The sequence below is a fragment of the Mirounga angustirostris genome, unplaced genomic scaffold (genome assembly GCF_029215605.1).
Source record: "Mirounga angustirostris isolate CCGP_5_RB_7025 unplaced genomic scaffold, mMirAng1.0.hap1 SCAF_1, whole genome shotgun sequence".
NCBI lineage: Eukaryota > Metazoa > Chordata > Mammalia > Carnivora > Phocidae > Mirounga > Mirounga angustirostris.
In genome coordinates this window covers 8165392-8180917 of record NW_026991709.1, presented here as the reverse complement: position 1 = coordinate 8180917, position 15526 = coordinate 8165392, and the positions used below count along the sequence as shown (strand labels likewise).

Sequence of the window (15526 nt, the reverse complement as noted above, 5' to 3'; positions counted from 1 at the left end):
CTCAGAGCCTGATGCAGGGCTTGATCTCATGACCCTGAGATCATGACCTGAGCTGAAACCAAGAGTCAGACACTTAACTGCCTGAGCCACCCAGGCACCTTGAGCCACTGAAATTGTCTATAGCAGATAATGGAAGGGAACCTTGAAGAAGACTGAGAATGGGTGGTTGCAGCTGGTTCCCAGAGTGATTCTCAATGTCAGGAGGCAGAGTCTTTAGGCTGACCATGGCCAGGTGGATTTTTTTTTTTTTTTGCAATTTTAAGTGATTCCAGACTTTTGCTAGTGCTTAAGGGACCAATCTGGTTTGTGACCATATAGGATATTTTATTCATTCCTCCACTCATTTATTCTGGCACCTACATATTTACCCAATGCCTACTATGGTCCAGGAATTATTCCAGGTACTGGGAGTACAGCAAAGAACAGCACGAGGTACTGCTCTCATGGAGCTTACATTCTGATTGATAATAAACGCATAACCAGATAATGTCAGCTGGTGACACGTTCCACATAGCACAATGTATGCACAGTGATTGAAGCTGGTTTCTATCAGGTGGTTGGAGAAGACCTCCTGGTGGAAGATTCCTTGTGCTCAGAATGGAGAACCCATGTGGCTGCAGCATGGTGAGTCTGGTGGGAAAGTGGTTGGAGGTAAAAGCAGAGAAGGAGGCTGGAGACAGGCTAGATGGACCTTGTAGGCTATGGCAAGGAATCTGGATTTTTCCAAGTGCCATGGGAATATTTTGGAGCGCTGTAAGCATGGGAATGACTTGCTCTGGTTAACATTTAGTAAAAGCACTCTAGATGCTATGTGCAAAATGGGCTTTTATAGGATGGTCAGAGTAAAGCAGGGAGACTCCATTCAATGTCGTTCCCTCCACATATGACAATTTAATCTGGGGTGGTAACCATAGATGTAGACATATTTTTGGAAGTCATATCTATAAGGGAATGAGTTGAATCAAGTATGCTGTTGCAGTTTTTGGTGTAAGTCACTGAATGACTGATGATGACATTTATGAACATAGACAAGATTGAGAGGGGAAGAAGTTGTAGTGGATTCTGGAATCTCTAGTTTCTGCTTTGGCCACATTAGTTGTGAAGGCTTGTTAGGCATCTAAATAGGGATGCCATGTATGCAGCTGGATTTCTGAGTGCAGAACTCATGGGAGAGGTTCGGGCCAGAGATAGAAATTTGATGTCACATGCAAAAAAAGATGGTCATTGAAGTCAAGGGCCTGGTTGAAATGGCTCAGAGGGAAAGTGAACAATAGGACTCCAGATAGAATGTGCTCTGAGGCAAGAAGAAATAGGTTGCAGAGGAGGATGGAAAGGAGCTTTCACTGAAGAAGGAGGGAAAGCAGAAGTGATAAACACCAGGGGAGAAAAGTTGGGGGAAGAGGCAGTGGTCATTAGGTAGAGAGGCCAAATAGAACAGGAACAGAGGGGTGGCCTTTGGAACTAACAGGATGCACACTGCCAGGGAGTTTCAGTGGTGTGCTAGGAACAGAAGCCCATTTGGGATGAAAAGTTAAAAGATGGTGGTGGGGATGACAGACAATCCCTTCTAGAAGTAATGTGAGAAAGAGAGTCAGGGAATGGTACAGTACTGGAGAGGAGCATGGTGCCAAGAGATGTATAGTTTTGTTTTTGAAGATGGCAGAGATCAGGGAATATTTTTATGTTGGTGGGAATAGACTGTTAAGAAAAAAATTGTTGATGGAAGAAAGAGAAAGATGGTGCAGTCCAAAAATCTCTGAGTAGACTGAAGGGGTGGGATCCAGAGTTGGCCCTGGCTTGAGCAGGGCTCTCCAAGAATAGGAGGGAAGACAGATACGGGTGAACGGCCCAGGCAGGGTGGTAGATATGGCTGTGTGAGGGACGATCAGTGGTCCATCCCGATTGCTTCCATTTTTTCAACTAAGTTTGAAGCCGGGTTGTTATTTAGGAGAAGTGTCGTTAGATCAAAGAGAGAGGAGAAAGTAGATTTTGGTAGATGGGAACATGAACAGACTAACCATTTAAATTTAAATGCATACTCCTTGGATCCATCTGTGAATTTTATTTCATCCTAAGAAGAGACCCTAGGGCGGGACATGTGAGATAGGGTGAAAGCAACTGCACAATTTTATCTAATATCTTTTCTGTCTCCTGTCCACCAGGCTATTGCCTTCCCAGATCATGGACGCTCATTACTCATGAGATGCCCCCTTCTACGAGGTTTAGCATGTATCAGACTGAACTCAAGGAAAGAAATGCCACAGTGTCATTCTACTCTTCAATGTGGCAATAGAGGACACTTTGCTTTGCTGACCTGGGAATTTATGGTGCCCTCAGCTAGCCTCTTCAGTGTCTGAAAGGGCATTTCCAGCTACAGGGGAGCTTTTGCTAATTCATCCACCAAACACAGGGTGCGACTCTGTGCCAGATCCCCACAGCAGTGGAGGCTGCAAAGTTGTACTGGAAACAACCCTGCCCTTCCTTGCTCTTGGCCTGGTTTGTCCATGGCCAATCAAGTTGCCTGCCTCCAAATACAGTCATCTGCTGTTGGCTTAACAAATGTGGCCTCTTTCTTCCCCTAGCTGTGAGGGCTGACAGAGAGTCTTCAGGTAAGACTGAACATGCTGAGGTCCCTCTGGGTGAACACAAAGGAGTCATGCTGGAAAGACTCAAGGAGGTGTTTGGAAATCTTTCTTGCCCCTTACTGGACCTTGTGGATTCTTAAAAACTTCTGCAAGAGTTATGGACCAGCATCATTTTTGTTCCCCCGAAGTTTAACAACTTTTCCAACTTTGGCGAAACAGACAATACAGAAAACCAAGTATCTAAAGCAAATAAAGGACTAATACTTTACTGCTACTTTAGCTCTCTGTGTTCTATTAAACATATTTAATTTGGGGCCACTGTGAACAGGACATTAATTCACTTTATTTTTTTTATTATGTTCAGTTAGCCACTGTATAGTACATAATTAGTTTTTGATGTAGTGTTCAATGATTCATTAGTTAAGCATAACACCCAATGCTCATCACAACACGTGCCCTCCTCAATACACTTTAGACTCAACATTTAGCTTTGTCTCCTCAGTGCTCCCATTGTGGGTTCTCTTCTAATGTCATCACCCATCAGCCCCTCCTCAACCACTGGCTTTCACAGATTTCTATTAATAGTCACCCTATATAAAATATGCTTGAGAAAATGTAAAAGGAAATGTATTTACTCAGCAAAAGTTTAATTAGAATCTTCTAAGGATGACCTCAGTGACTAGAGAAAAATTATCATTCTCATCATCAAACCCCAAAAAGAGTCTTGTTGGACAGTTTGCAATGAAATGGAAGCCCCAACAAGGTTTAATTAGGCTAGTCAAAGCCTAAATCTTTTTATTATTGTACTTTCTGGCAGGGAGTTCAGAATCAAAATTGATTCTTCCCTTTCAATATTAAACTTTATTTTTTCCTTACCAAAGGAAAGGGACGGGTTTGCGAGCTGGCTGCTTGATTACACTTTGGGTTATACTTGGCATGGCATCAGGTTGTTTCGGATGGAGTTGGCCCAGAGCATCAACTGGCATGGTTACCTGATAACACTGAATTGGGCGGAATCTGGAGTATGAGCCAGTAGGTGCCCTTTCAGGAGACACAGTGCCACATGTTATGCAAGAGCAGATTGCCCCTGCCTTTTATGGTCAGGTGAGGTGAGCCTGATGGGCAAGCCAAGGCCACTAATCAGAAGAGAATATATCACTGAGCCATAATTGTCAGTGTACTAATGAACTTGAATCAATAACCACCCCTTTAAATGTGACTGGGTGTACCATGCCTCCTCTGGAGAGGCACGGGGCAGATAGACTGGGGAGGTAGGCAGCTCTGAGAGTGAATCCTAGCTTTATCACTTCACCGGCTGGGTGATCTTGGGAAAGTTACTCTCTAACTCCCTACTCGAGAGCCAACTCCTCATTTGTTAAATGAGGATGATACCTACCTTTTAGCAGTTTTTTGAAGATTGAAAATAATCTTTGTGCAAAGCACCTACTGAAGTAATTGGTAGCTGATAGGCACTACAAGAATGATGGATGAGAATAGCATGATTCACAGAATTACAGATTCACTCTCTAAATTTATTGAGCACTTACTATGGACTAGTAGAGCACCCATGATCAACGACTTCCATGTATTATCTCATGGAATATTGTTGTAAATGTAAGTATCATTCTCACTTTTCAGAATGGAAAAAGAGGTTTGGTGAAATTAAGGAATATGATGTACCCAATTTCATTGATAGTCAGGAGTAGAAACAGAATTTGAAGTCAGCTGGTCTGATCTGAAAGGCTTAGCCTGTGAAAGGAGAACTTAAAGGGGGGGGAGGGGAAGTTCTGCAAAGTAACTAGTTACGTATTTAATTCATGGCTAATCCAGAGCTATTAGCAACGTACAACAGCCAACTTGTCAAAATATTAGTGTGATATTTTATATCAGACAAGATAGGCTAGATTTCGCCATGGTAATAAACAACCCAAATTTCAGTGGATTAACCCAATATTAACCAATAACATGAGGTTATTTCTCAGTCATGCTACATGATCCAAGTGACTTGACAGGGGAAGGGGTCTATTCTTCGAAGCCAGTCAACAGTCCAGGATGACAGAAGCTCCACTGTGACATGTACATTGAGTACCATAGAAGAGGAAGGGAACATGACACATTGGCTTGTGAATTTTCCACGAGAGTGATATGCATGGCTTAGGTGTATACTTCTGGAAAAATGTGCATCCCGTGGCCATGTTCAACAGGAGCAGGGAAATGTGATCCAAACGTGTCTGGAAGGATGAAAGCTGGACATATTTGGCGCATTACACTAATGACTACTGTCAATTTTAGACCATTTCTCTTTTTTCTCCCTGCGAGGAGAACGGCATATCCTACATAGGGCTGCTTGCTCCTTCAATCTGCATCCTGGAGTAAACACGATGTGAACAGAGCTGTAGCTCACATGTAATGTGAATGAGAAATAAGCCTCTGTGTTTTAAGCCCTTAGGGTTGTTTGTTAGTGAAGCATAACTTACAGAAAGTGGACTGCTACAATATCTTCATCACTCTTCTTAGTCCATAAAGAACAATGGAGTTGGCTATACAGAAATTACTATTTACATTTTACCCTTGAACAACACAGGTTTGAACTATGTGGGTCCACTTATATGTGGATTTTTTTACAGTATAGTACTGTAAATGTATTTTCTCTTCCTTATGATTTCCTTAACATTTTCTTTTTTCTAGCTTACTTTATCATAAGAATACAGTATATTACATATAACATATAAAAATATGTGTTAATTAACTATGTTATTGGTAAGGCTTCTGTTCAAAAGTAGGCTATCAGTAGTTATGTTTTGGAGAGTCAAAATTATACATGGATTTTCAACTGCATGGGGAGTCAGTGCCTCAAACCCCCACATCATTTAAGGGTGAACTGACTGTCCGTTTTGTTGAAGTAGATCCATACTTTAAAGCAGAAGTATCTCTAAGGAATTATTATGTAAGTCAATATAATTTAGTTGAGTTGAGTTAACAGCACAAAATACATTCTCCAAATTGGGACATCACCCAATACCTTAGAGTTCTTATGAGAAACCTCCTAGGAGGAGAACTGGGAACATAGAAATACTGTTTTCAGATGCAGACTATTGGCCTTGTCCTCACTAAGCCCTTGCCTTAGAAAACCCAAGAATAATCTATATTCATGTCCACTTTGGGCAGAAATTATAATGATGAAATGTTACTATCTATAGGAATGCAAAGTCTCTTCTGAGTCCAGTGATCCTCATTAATTCACATCCCATCGATTTGTAATTCATGGTAAGTAACTGGGGCAGAGTCCAGGTTGGCATTTACTCTCGGTTGTGAGTATGCATTTCTTGAACTGGCTATCACAAGTTAACATTTGCCATTTTGACTATTCAGAGGGTCATTTGTTATCCCGTCAAGGCATCGCTGATGCATGGTCCCTGAAAACAATGAAGCCACTCTCTGTGTTTGGCCCTTTGGACTGCCAGGCTTCCCATCCTCTCAAAGTTTTGTTCTCTGTGGCCTTTCACCTGTGCAGTCTATGGGGGAAGAAATGATCTGCTCTCATAGAATCAGGAAGTCAAAAGGTCACCTGTGAGGTAGGTACCATTATTGATTCCATTTTAGTGTGGAAGAAATCTCGAGGCATTGAGACATTAAGGAAGCCAGTGAACAGAGCAACTGTGGTTTGAACCCGGGATGGCTGGCACTATAAACAACACCAAGAAGCACTTAAGCTTACCTGTAGCTGAGAGAGATTACTTTTAAAGAAGAGGCATCCTAAACAATTAATATAACAAAGAGAATTTGCAAGTGAGTGTGTGTAAGAGAGAAGAGGAAGGGCATGCTTAACTGGAGAAGAAGCACCTCTGGCTGTTTGTTTAGCTCAATGTGTAGTGTGTGTGTATGTACGTGAATAATTTACATGGTTTTCCCCAGTGATTCTCCCCTGGTCATCGGAAATTGTCCAGTAGAACTGTTTCACTGGCACCATGCTGTCTCCGCTCATATAGGATGCCCTAGGAAATAATAAAACTCCATTTATTTAAGGATATGCTAATTAGAGGCTTCACACTATTTGACACTCATGTCTTAATCTGAATAGTGCTATTTCTTCCCAACATGAGTATTGACGTTAGAGTTTGGGCCAGAGGTAACTTTTAGATGCTAATTCAATTTTTTTCTTGGGTTTGAATCTAAATTGTACATATTGTGTGTCCATCATTGATTTCTATGGGACATCAATTTCAGTAGCTCCTCATGGCCTATTTAGAAAAGGAAGACCAATGGTGTTTTAAGAATGAAAAATTTTTTGTCAATTTTTTGTATTTTGTCAATCACAATCACAATCATATATGGTCACTTTGATGTACTACCTTCTAAATTATGGGACTCTACATGCTTCCTAAATTGGGGGAAATATTTAACAGAGTTATAATATTTAACAGAGTTATAGTATTCTTCCTTTTATAGGGCTTGTGGAAAGCTTAAAACTCTGTGTGTGTTCTACAGCATCCAACCTCATATTGTTAGGACATTTGGAGAACCAGTACACAAGTGTCCTCAAACTACTGAGGACCACAAAAAGTTTACCCTATTTGGGGAGCAATTATCATCAGTTTTTATCCAGCCAATGACACTACTGGATATTGAGGTAGACATTTTGGAAAGAAGCCCTGAATAAATCACTTGAACCTAATGCTCAAGGAAGAAAGGATAGTTGGACTTCTTGATGTTGATGAATGGTAGATTTCTACATAGGAAAAATAAATTCATGTGTCCTTGAAGTTTTTTTTTTTTTATTCCTGTTTATATAGATTTACCAGGAGGGTTTCACCCAAGTTCAGATCAATCAATTAATTCTTTTCCTGGGCTAGGTAGTTGGGGTTAAAACTCTTAAGACAAAGATGGTAAATCCTGAGATAATGACTTGTCAATGGAGAGATTAGCTGTAACTTATCAAAAGGAGAAAATAAGATTTGAAAAATGTAATGGGTATGAAATATCATTACTAGAAATAGCTTAAGAGTACTGTAATGCTAACACTCAACCATCTTATCTGCAAAATGCCAGCTTTTCAGAATCTGTGATCTCATATTCTCCTCTATTATAGTGAAGTGGCATTTTGATCACAGGAAAGAAAAATGGTACTTGGAAATCGGATCTGACAGAACCTCGTACTCTTCCAGGGTTTGTTTTTTTTTTTTTTTTTTAAGATTTTATTTATTTATTCATGAGAGACAGAGAGAGAGAGAGAAGCAGGCTCCCAAGGAGCAGGGAGCCCGATGCGGGACTCGATCCCAGGACCCTGGGATCATGACCTGAGCCGAAGGCAGACGCTTAACCATCTGAGCCACCCAGGCGCCCTTCCAGGGGTATTTGTGTAGACATTGCTTACTCGATTTGGATTGCAGAACCGTTTTGTGGCACATTTCATTTTAATATATGGCTGTTAAAAATTCATGTGAATGCATAAAGAGTTTTAAAACGAACTGGTAACATCGGAGACCAACAGAGACACCTTAAAAAAAAATAGGAACTAATAGTAGAGGAAAAGGGAAGACAGCCCGTTTGCACACTAAACAGTCATTTTCTTTGGGTGCACTTCTCTACTGAATTTTCACGAACCAACAGCTTTCACGATGCAAAGAGCACTGCACTTGGAGGCTGTAAACGTCAGCGATCTTGGGTTTCAAGTTCCTACTCTCCCAGCGGCCATTTGACTTTAGCCAAGTGCTAGCCTAGTCTTGCCAGCAACTCATCTTGCTTGGGTCTCCATTTTCTCATCTGTAAAGAGCTGGGTGAAGACTCCTTGCAACTCAGAACTCCTGTGATCTGTGGTGTGATTTTTTGTGTGACAAAACCCTCTTCACACGCACGTTTCTCTAGAGACAGAATTGAATTCTCCTGTCGTGAGGGACGGAAGCTCCTCCCGATTCACCCTCCCCCACTTCCCATTTCCGACTTCCGGTTTGCTGGCGCCTACTTCCGGTCTGCGCTCCCGGGCGTCTGATGCACGCTCCTCTCCTGGGTAACCGGCAGACGCGGGCTGCTGGGCTGTCAGCCCTGTTTCCTCGTCTGTAGTGTTAGTATATATGCATTGACTTGGCTTCCTCCCATCCTCCACTTTCCCCAGTTTTCTGTGCAGTATCTAAATTTTCCGGAAGTTCTCTTCTTTGAGAAAAAGTTGAAGGGAAAAAACAAAAACAAAAAGCAAACCCAGAGATGGAGGTGGAGCTCAGAGATTAAGAGGCTTGAACGAGATCCCAATCAGTCACAGCGTGTTAGCCTCCTCTGGATCCCGATTCAAACAAGCAGATTTGAAAGCAATTGATTATGCTCTAGAAGCCTTGTCTTTTAGAAACACACACGGAAAGATGTGTGGGTCAAATGATCCGATGCCAGGGGCGGTTAGTGAGCGGTAGCATAGATGGAACAAGTTTGATTGTGAATTGAGAATTCTAGAAATTGAATGATGGGTACATGGGAGTTAATTATACTATTTGGTCTACTCTTGTGTAAGTTTTATGATTTCCATAATAAAAAGTGTAAAAAAAAAAAAAGGCTTAATGGGGATTCATCCTAACTAACGAGGCACATTTGCTGAGGTGTTGGAAAGGGCTGCTTGTCATAGTTGCATAATCGTTGGGGGTAAATATGGAAGTTCATCAATCAGAAAGGCTATAGTGAGGAGCTGGCTGGCAACGGGCCCAGCTCTGTGTAGCTGTCATCTAGCCTCCAGGCCAATTTGCCCTCTATAAATAACAGTCTATATGAATGCTTTACTATTTTAAAGCGCATTTGCCACAGCTGCTGAGCATGTTTGTTTACGTAGCTGTGAACCCTTCTGTAAACATCACTATCTCAAAATTGCCCATGTGTCAGGAACATAAAGGGCCCCCTTTAAAAATATATTTGCAGGATGAGACGCGGCCAGTTCCCAGATGTCTGGGTGGCTGGTGTCAGAATTTTCCAGGGTTTGATTCGTTTTCAAAAATAGAATCACATGACTGGAAGGTTCTTGGGAGGTCACCGTGTACATCTCTCTGACTCTGGGCTGGACCAGACTAAAGCCATCTGCCAAGGATGTGGCTCTATCTTTTGTAGGTCTTTTGTGGGTCTTCTGTGAGTCTGTCTTTTATGAGGCTAGAGGACAGGGGCCAGAACGCGTAGGGCATTGAAGTTGGGCAAGACTGATGTCCTGCCTTCAAGGAGCTTACTTTCATTTGCTAAAAACGTGCCTGACTCTAAGTGATGTGACAAAGCCGTACAGCTATCATGAAAATATAATGTGTCAACGGAACACCAACTGACCTGTTAGGCCAGGGCACTCAGCAGACTGAAGGACCCGGGTGGATACTCAGCTCACTGCAGGATAGCTCAGATTTCCAGAAAGCATTGGGATCACTGTGTAACCATAACACGCATGGCAGAAAGAGAGCATTGTGGTGAGATTGCGGTGTGGGGCTCATCCTTGGAAGAGGACTGCTAATTGGGATCAGTGATAGTGGTTTAAGGTTAACTAAGACATTTTGGAAAGGAGTGAATAAAACGGAAATTGTTTTGTGTCAGCTTGCTGTTTTCAAGACTTCTGATTTCCCATCTAGCCCTACAATAAATAATTAGATCCTTGTGAATTTGTTTTCCTTGGTGTGCATTTGGTCCACATTTATTTTTTTCCTGTGGCTTTGGCTCCCTGAAGCATTCCTTCCATCATCCCTCAAGGGTCTGTTTAGTACCCATAAATCCCATTTGTGCTTTTCATTCACAAAGAAAAAGCATCCCGCTGAAGTTTAAGAGATCAGATGTTCTGGAAGTACTGAACCGTATGAATCCCATCAGGAAAAGATCAAGACATATCCAGCTTCCAGACAAACCCAGAACTTTCTAGAACACTCTTCCCTCCACTTAACAGAAATTAGAAAACTATTTTTTTTTTTGAAGAAAATTAACAGTAGTTGACTTTCCCCAGGAACAGTGTTTTGATTCTTTTTTGCTGGCAACTACCAAGTTTTCTCTAAGAAAGCAGGAAGAAAGACTGCTGAATGCTCAGAGGCAAGTATCACTGCTTAATTACCAAGAAAACAATGTTCTTCCCTTTCGAAAGCCTCACTCATAACAAGCTGTCATCAGAAAGACAGGGTCTGCCCCAGGAAGAATTCCAACTCAGGGACATTACAAAGATAATTTGCTTATTCTGGATTCATTTGTTTTTTGAGATTGGGCTCTGGTTTGAGGGAACACAAAGCTCAGCTCCTGCAATCTGAAGCTCAGATGAACACCAATAACCAGAGGGTACATCTCCAGTGGCTTTTGCTTCTTGAACTCAGAAATACAATGATAAGAAGGCTTGTCCACCCCCCTCCCTCATGTCCTACTGGGAGAATTTATAGTGAGTGATCTTTTTTTTTTTTAAATTTAAATTCAATTAGCCAACATATGGTACATCATTAATAGCGAGAAATCTAATATTAAAACCGCATCCTGAGTGGTCCGTTGATGCTGGTGATAACTGTGCCACCGTGGCCACCACTAGGGGGATCCAGAGTCCCTGTGCTCAGCCGAGGTGGGAGAAGTTTCTGGTCTGCGAGGAAATGACTGAGCTCCCATTTGGATTGTTCCCTCCCCTCTCTCCTCCCCTTCCTTCTCCTCTCTCTTATTCCTCCTCCCCACACACAATCATTGCCTCAGGGGTACATGGGAAAGTCAGGCTCAAGGCACAGATAGCCCCGTTCACACGAGCAGCTCTTAGTATTCCACAGGGAATTATTTTGTTATTCTTTAAAGCCGTTTCAAATTAGGTCCATGTTCCTTTTGTTTTATGGAAAGAAGCACATGCCAAATCACTGAGCTCCATACGAAGACTTTTACTCACATTTTCACTGTTTGCTGCATTTAAAAAAACCTAGCACAAAAGTTTCCACCACTCTAAGAGAAGTTAGTTAGAGGTTATGACTTCGCCTGTTGGGTACCGGGAAGTAGAAACAGGGGACCAACGACTTTCAAGGGATGACCAAGATCAGGTTATGGGTTGAAGAAGAATCCGGGGCAGGGCTGTTGGCCGTGCATTTTCAGATTATATAGATGAACCCTGAGGTTGCAGACTTCAAAGCACAGAAGGGCAGCTTGCTTATCTAAAGAGGATTTTAAGTCTAATACTGATAACTCCAAAGAACAGGAAAGAAAATAATGAATTTGGGTTCCAGTTTATACTTTTCCTGTGGGGCACTGTTCTTAGCTTAAGTCAGAATGTAGGGATCTATTTTGTGGAATGTTACGATGAATATGGGCAGAACCTGCTTTGCTATTGGAATGTAGAAGATGTGTAAAGTTCAGATACGAGTGAAGACATCAATAAAAACAGACCATTTCTCTATTTTGAGGACAGATCATTTTCCTAAGAACACACCAATGATCAGCCATCAACAGCAGAAGGGTCAATAGGATTGTGATGAACGGATCTTCAATTTTTTTCCTTTCCTGCTCGAATTATTTACTGGGTCCACAATGTTATGTCAGCTGGGGGTTCAGCAGGTAGAGTATGTGGAAAGACACCTTGCCTGCACTTGATATAAAAGAAGAGCCAGTGCTTCAGGTCTTGCAAATGGCTTCCAAAGAAGGGGTGAAATTGCATTTTTATTAAAGCAATTTGTCAGGCTTCCTTTGAAAGGCTTAACTTTTTCCTCCTGGCTTGCCAATAAATAACCTCAAGTATTTAAATTAACCAATGTTTTAGAGCAACTTAAAAAGTGCTTTGGAGACAGATAAGATTTTAATTTAAGGAAATATTTGGAAATTTAAAATATAGTAAGTGGTGCTTTCGAAAAATTGTTTATTGGTTTATTTTCCAAAGACTTTTGAAAAGTTAAATGGTTAGGCTTCTTGGAGGGTACACCAGGGTTATAGGACACATAAGCATATTATTTCATGAAACAAGGGGGTGAAGTCAATTGTGAGTGAAGCTCAATTTTCATATTTTATCATAAATAAGTATGTCAGGTCCAGCTTAAAATGAGCATTGATCCCACAGATAACCCAGGATGGAGCACACCTTACCTGTAGCTTCCACCATTCCTTCTAGGATGACCACAATTTCCAGTTCCTCTTTGGGCAGCTGGGCTTTGGAGATCTCCCAGAAAGGACTCTGTTGGTTAATTTCGTGGCTGATGATGAGTGGTGATACCAGAAACAGGCGGTCATCACCGGTGTAATACCCTACATTGATATCTGTTTGGTTCAAGGGGATGAACTCACCCTCTGAGGTCTGTTTGGACTTGATCAACTTGGCTCGGATGGAAGCCTCAACGATGTGGGAATTCCTGAGATCCCCTACTCGGAACATCAGGCACAGTTTCCCATCCCTCATGGAGATCACCGCATGGGTGGAAAAAACCAGGGTCTCTGCCCTCTTCTTGGGTTGCGATATTTTTACAAACATGCATCCCACCATGAATGCATTGACAATGGACCCCAGCACAGATTGGATTAAGAGGAGAATAATTCCCTCTGGGCACTTGTCCGTGATGACCCGGTAGCCATAACCGATGGTGGTTTCTGTCTCTATTGAGAATAAAAAAGCAGAGACGAACCCGTTAAGGTTGGTGACACAGGGAGTCCATGAAGGGTCCTCTATGTGGTCCATATCTCCTCGGATGTATGCGATTAGCCACCAGATCATCCCAAAAAAGAGCCATGTCACTGTGTAAACCATGACAAAAATCAATAGGTTGAATCTCCACTTGAGATCTACTAAGGTGGTGAAGATATCCGTCAGGTAGCGGTAGGTCTCCCTCACATTGCCGTGATGGACGTTGCATTTTCCATCTTTCCGCACGTACCTCTGGATTTTCCTTTTGGTCCGGTCTCGGCTTATGTGTCTTGGCAGGTCGTCCCTGGCCTGCTTAGGCAACTTTGGCTGGTGAATGGCCACAGGGCTCTCAACATCCTGATCCATGGAGTCGCCCTCCAGGACGTTAGCTGGTGATTTGGAGGAAAGAAAAGAAAAATGGAATGAAATGCTGGTTCTTTTGGGATCATGGAAACCACACTTTATATGGTGTATGGTAGTGAAACCAAATAGCATTTGTGTAGCTTTTAACAGAATAAATGAAGCCATTTTTATTTGGCATCTCTGGACAGGTCTTTAGTTGACTTGGACTCTTGTGCCTTATAATCTAGCTCCTGTGAATACTTCCCCACCCTTCCCACCAGGACAGAGTTTACTGCTGTGAAACTGTCTCCCTCCAGCAAGTTCTAAGAGTCAGACCCTACATGGGATGTCTTCCCATTCCATCTGTGATGCCATCACATGGAGAGGCAGCACAGCCTGGATAAAGAAATGTTTCAATTCAGACAGTCTTGGTTCTGCCACTTAGCAATTGTGGGCCCTTGGACATGCTATCTGTTATGGGCTGAATTGTGCTCCCCCCCGCCCCAATCTGTGTTGAAGACTTAACCCCCAACGTGATTGTATTTGGAGATAGGGCCTTTAAGGAGATAACTAACATTAAGCGTGGAGCCCTCATAGAACAGGTGTCCTTATAAGAAGAGGGAGAGACACCTGGGTGTGCACCAGGGAGGGCTGTGTAAAGACAATTAGAAGGTGGCCATCTGCAAACCAGGAAGAGAGGTCTTCCAACCGAAGCAAGGTGGCCAGAAAGGAATCCTGCCAGCTTCTTAATCTTAAATCTCCAGCCCCACCCCCCACTTTGGCATTCTGTTACGTCAGCTTGAGTAGACTTATACACTATCTGAATTCATTGAGCCTGAGTTTCCACATTTACAAAATGGTGATCATGATACCCAGTTTATAGGGTTTTTATAAAGTTGAATGAAACCATGTATGTGCTATGTGCTTGCATGGAACAGACATATAATAAATATTCCTTTGTCTTTTTTTTTTTTTTAAAGATTTTATTTATTTATTTGAGAGAGAGAGAATGAGAGACAGAGAGCATGAGAGGGAGGAGGGTCAGAGGGAGAAGCAGACTCCCCGCCGAGCAGGGAGCCCGATGCGGGACTCGATCCAGGGACTCCAGGATCATGCCCTGAGCCGAAGGCAGTCGCTTAACCAACTGAGCCACCCAGGCGCCCCGTGTCTCAAATTTCAGAGCCAGAAAATAAAATTTCTGGTTTTTGTTGGTAAGTATGCACGCATTATACTCTAATGGTTGATTTAATGCCAAGGTTAAAAAAAAAAAAAAGGTGTGGGGGAAATGTTCTCTCTCTTTCTGTGTGTTACACGTTTTATTTGGTTTCTGCCTCAACATGTAACATCTGCAGTTTTGGCTCGTGGTTGTTTCCTCTCTGACGGCCTTCATGACTCATGCATTGGTACAGTTGTTAGCTAACAGTGCATTAGGAAAACTCTTCTAGAATCTGAGTGCAAAGGGAAATTTGGAAATGATACTGCTAGTAAACACATTAGCCACTGTATGAAGCTACTTGTTCAGCCAATAATTTTAAAGCTTCCCAGAAGTTTTAGAAGCTGCTTCTTTCCCTAGGCTTTCGTCCTGAGTCTTTGGCTGTACCATGCATTTTCTCTGTGGTAACTACGTGTTCCCCTGGGTTAAAGGAGAAACACAGTCTGTTGAAAAAACATTTACCTGAATAAGAAGATAGTTGCAAAGAGGACCTGAGTGGTACCAACTTCACTTACAGATTAACCTTGTTCATGGTTGGTTAGTTTCCTTAAAAATCAATCCCATAGATTGATTTTTTTTTCATTTCCTGTTTCAGCACAAGGAAGAGACAACACTTGTTCTGCAGAACCTGCTGTTGGGTTTGACAACCTTGACTTTGAGATCACTGCCCTCAATAGGCTTCATTTGTAGAAGAGGAACTCTGCTTGTTCTTTTTCTTCTTCCAACAAAGAGACGAGGATAGGAGTCAAAGGGAAGCGGCTGAGGTCAGGATGGGAAGGAGGTGGGTGGGGCATCTGGACGGAAGCAGAAGCCAGCGCCCCT

General features: G+C 42.3%; 1 protein-coding gene across 1 annotated transcript in view; it reads right to left on the bottom strand.

Moving 5' to 3' along the window:
• KCNJ6 (potassium inwardly rectifying channel subfamily J member 6) overlaps positions 1-13866 on the bottom strand; it is a 68435-nt gene extending 54569 nt beyond the window's left edge. The window contains exons 1-2 of the mRNA XM_045863560.2: positions 13833-13866; positions 12618-13538 (exon numbers count right to left, since the gene is read on the bottom strand). Of these exons, the coding sequence (XP_045719516.2) occupies positions 12618-13538; positions 13833-13866 (955 nt within the window). The remainder of the gene's footprint in view (positions 1-12617; positions 13539-13832) is intronic.
• Positions 13867-15526: the final 1660 nt, after the last annotated feature.